The sequence below is a fragment of the Triticum aestivum genome, chromosome 2A, assembly GCF_018294505.1.
Source record: "Triticum aestivum cultivar Chinese Spring chromosome 2A, IWGSC CS RefSeq v2.1, whole genome shotgun sequence".
NCBI lineage: Eukaryota > Viridiplantae > Streptophyta > Magnoliopsida > Poales > Poaceae > Triticum > Triticum aestivum.
Window position 1 is genome coordinate 758,692,332 of NC_057797.1, and position 4,020 is coordinate 758,696,351.

Here is a 4,020-nt window from a genome sequence, read left to right on the forward strand (position 1 = left end):
GCGCCTCTGTTCTTTCCGCACGCCGTCCGGGGAGACGGTGGTGTGGCGCCATCAGCATATTCGCACGGCGGCGGGGCCGTGCGGACCCCGACGGGTCGGAGATCTCGAGCGGGGTAATCAAGGTAGGCATCCCGTGTCCAAGCATTTCGGGATTTTCATTTTAGGGCTCGCAATTGGGGAGAAATCTTAGGATTAGCGTTTCATGATTTTGGGGGGAATTTGACATTAGGGTTACTGGAAATATCTGCAATTCCCCATGCTTCTCTATGCTAACCGGGCCCCAAAGGCGCTAACTGAACATTAACATGATTCGTATCTTGACATTGTTGCACCAACCGGAAAGATCAAAGCATGAGCGCGATTAGTGAGCAGAGCAACATAATTCTTCCTGAGCCCAAATGTAGCCAGGCCTTAACTGAATCTTAAGGTTAGCATAGTAGTAGCTTTCACAGCCTGTTTGGGGAGACCAAATTACAAGAGTACTGTAGCATACAAAGGAAAAACAATAGGCAGCTCAACTACCATGTAAAAAGGGAGATTTAACCAGAATCCAAACTAGCGGCTACATCATCTTTGGATTTGATTGTCCTGCAATAGCTTGAAGTAACCTTGGCACTGGAGGTGTCTCAACTTCAGACAGACACTCAAGAAACTGCACGACCTCACTCATTGTAGGACGATCAAACTCATCATCTTGAATACACCAACATGCGACTTTGCAAACTCTTTCAACCTCCTCCAGATTCGCTTCGCCCAACAATTTCGCATCCACCAGACTTGCAACGTCTCCCTCAACAAGACTGCGCGCAACTCGCACCGGAAAATATCCTTCATGAACACCGTCTTGGGAGGATGATTGCTTGCTCGACTTCCTGCTGCCCGATACGATCTCTAACAGAACCATCCCGTAGCTGTAAACGTCAACTTTCGACGTGATAGCAGTTCCGCTAATCCATTCAGGAGCAAGGTACCCAATGGTTCCCCTCATTGTGGTAACGACCTGGCTGAAATCCCTTCCCAAAAGTTTGGCCATTCCAAAGTCCGCAACCTTAGGAGTGAAAGACCCATCTAGGAGTATGTTCTCTGGCTTGATATCACAGTGTATAATGCAGTCCCGGCAACTTGAATGCAGATAGGCTAGTCCTCTAGCAACCCCAAGGGCTATTTTGTACCTGGTAGTCCAATCCAACACCAATGCGTTGCTTTGGAAGAGATGGTGATCGAGGGAGCCATTGGGCATGTACTCGTACACAAGTAACCTCTTGTCACCTTGGCAGCAAAAGCCAATCAGCTTAACCAAGTTGACATGCTGGACGACTCCAGTTGAGCTCACCTCAGCCCTGAATTGCTTCTCCCCTTGGCGGACTCCATCAAGCCTTTTCACCGCTATGGCTGTCGAGTCACTCAGCGAACCCTTGAACACTGAACCAAAACTGCCGGCCCCCAACTTCTCTGAGAACTTTTTTGTTGCAGACTGTAAATCGGCGTATCGAAATGCAATTATCCCCATGCCACCTTGAGTATCATCACCATACTGCTTCTTTTTTCTCATCCAAATCATTAGCAGAAAGATCAAACCCAAAGCGGCAGTGCTTGCACCAACAGCAACGCCAATGATCAGTCCCCTTCTGTTGGTTTTACTGCTTGACACTTCTTTTGCAGCGAGGCGGAGGTGAAGAACACCGTTACCTTGTTGCCGAACATTGAGCAGCTTGTCGTGCCAAACGGAGCAGGCACCTTGATCATAGGAGTACGCAGTGCAGGAGCAGCTTCCCAGGCACGCAAGTGAGCATTCATCTGCAGTGGTGGCCGTCGCAACGTTCCTAGCATCAGCTGGAAGTTGCACAGAAGTCATAGGGTAGAACTTATCTGTCTCGCCATCGGCTGCACTGCTGTTGCTGTTGTTGTTGCAGTAGAGTGGAGTATTTCTTGCGCATCCAGCCGATCGGTCACCAAGCTCCCAGTCTTGAGGTGATCGTATGGAGTAGCCCTTCATGCAGCTGCAGGAGGGGGATGGGACATCACTGCAGACCGTGAAAGGGCCACAGGTAGCATGGACATCGCACTGAGATTTGGGCGCCGTGTAGACGGCCTGCCAATCTTGTGATGATCCCTCGAACCACAAGAGCACCTTCATTTGACCAGAGACGTCCATTATGCCGCGTGACAGCACTGTCGGATCCTCAATGGCATACTGGACGTACTGCTCTTCTTTGTTGCTGGTGAATTGAAGGGAGAGCCATTTCTGGCCCACACTCTCCGGGATGTTGCTGAAGTATTGGCCGCCCCACTCCCCGCTGGACCAATATTGTTTGGACGAGTTGAACATAGAAACAATGGAAGTATCACCATTGTGGCCAGATAACTCGTAAGTGTACATGCCGGGAGTCTGGTCAACGGCGTTCTTCCTGGAGACGAGACGGCGGTTCAAGCCTGTGGAATTGTTCCAGCCAATCTTCCCACCCTGGAGAACAGTGTCGGTCGGGTGATCGTAGCTTTGCCAGAAAAAAATGGACGAATTGGACGCGCCGCTGCCACTGCGGAGAACAAGGTTTCCGCTGTCGAGGAGAGCGGCGACGGTGGTGTTTGTCGCGGCGTTGGCTTTTGTGGACCAGACCGTGGTAGCCTGGTGGTGGACGGCAAGGTTGCCGTCGCGGGTGAGCACGAGCTTGCACGCCGTGAGGTTGGCGATGGGGTTCTCGGCGTTGGCGACCCACACGGGGGTGAACTTGGGGACCGTGTGGAACCAGATCCCGAGGTACCACTTGGGCGTGTCGTTGGAGAAGTTGCTCCCGGTCTGGAAGAAGCCGAGCGCGAACCTGCCATTGAGGGAGACCAACTTGTCGCGGCCGGCGAGCTCTTGGCTGGGCGAGAGGGTGTCCGTGGCGGCGTGGCATTGAGGGAGGGTGTGCGGATCGAGGATGATGAGCAGGAGAAGTCCGAAGCAGAACACATGAGACATGGCTGGATGGATGGTGGAGGAAGAAGAAGAATGTGGAGGACTGCTGCTGTGGTGTGCTTGGAAATGGGGTTGCCCCTATATAGAAGAGACGCTAGAACCCCACTTGGCATTCAATGATTCGATTCCCACAGACACACTGGATTACACCGGCCGCGTTCGCTGCCCTACAGAGCATATGCAAAAGAAAAGTTCACTGGCCGCGTTCGTTGTACCACTACAGAGCATAGTGGGCAACTGGCGCGCGTCAGGGACCCAGGAATCGTCCGTGGGAACCGAGTGGGAAGGTTGCCGAAGACTGCAGCAGGTCGGGTCACTGTCAGTGCAATGCATGCGCGTGGGTCAACGGTTGGTACCAGCCGTTGGGTCCTCTCCTGCATGTATATTCCTAGTGGCGCCAGTGGATCACAACAGGACACTTCTATCAACCAATCAAATGATTATTTGAACTGCAACTTTGTATTCTTAAATGTACTTGTCAAGCTAATCGGTGACTACCCTCGTGTTCAGGTACACACACATGCATGCTGTTGATGAATCTTTCTCGACTTGTTAACGATATTTACTGCTGGTTAGTGATCGATGGTATGAACAGCATCGGTGATGTAACATGGCCGTTGGATAAGAATGTCACCGTACTGTTCACAGTATTGTTTCTTAATTCTTGATCTGACTGTGTGGACAAGGGGGAATGTCACCGTACTGTTTCCCGGTGACTTGGCGAGTCACCTGATCTCAGTCCGCTGTTGAGGAATCCTTCTCGACATGTTAACGATATTTACTGTTGGTTGGTCATCGATGGTATGGGCAGCATCAGTGATGGGATGCCTTTTTTTGCCTCAAGTATGTACGTATGCTGTTCGAGTTTCCTGGAGTATAAACTTGTCGAGCACCGAACAAAGTATGTGTAGCATATGGCAAACAGGAAAGAGCAAAGCTAGTTGAGTCTAAGTCTAGAGCAAAGCTCCTCTCTTCATCGTCCAGCAAAAACAAGAAGATGTCTCCACTCATGCCGTACCCTAGCATATGGAAAACACTAGCGCATCGGCCGCGTTCGGTGT

General features: G+C 51.1%; 1 protein-coding gene across 1 annotated transcript; it reads right to left on the minus strand.

Annotated features, from left to right (window-relative positions):
• Positions 1–382: 382 nt before the first annotated feature.
• Positions 383–2,997, minus strand: LOC123190963 (G-type lectin S-receptor-like serine/threonine-protein kinase At2g19130). Its single transcript, XM_044603699.1, has one exon. It carries the CDS (start codon positions 2,960–2,962, stop codon positions 563–565), a length of 2,400 nt encoding a protein of 799 aa, XP_044459634.1. The 5' UTR covers positions 2,963–2,997; the 3' UTR covers positions 383–562.
• Positions 2,998–4,020: the final 1,023 nt, after the last annotated feature.

Excerpts from the sequence above, each read along its gene's own strand:
- LOC123190963 (XM_044603699.1), bottom strand. The coding sequence starts at position 2,962 with ATGTCTCATGTGTTCTGCTTCGGACTTCTCCTGCTCATCATCCTCGAT.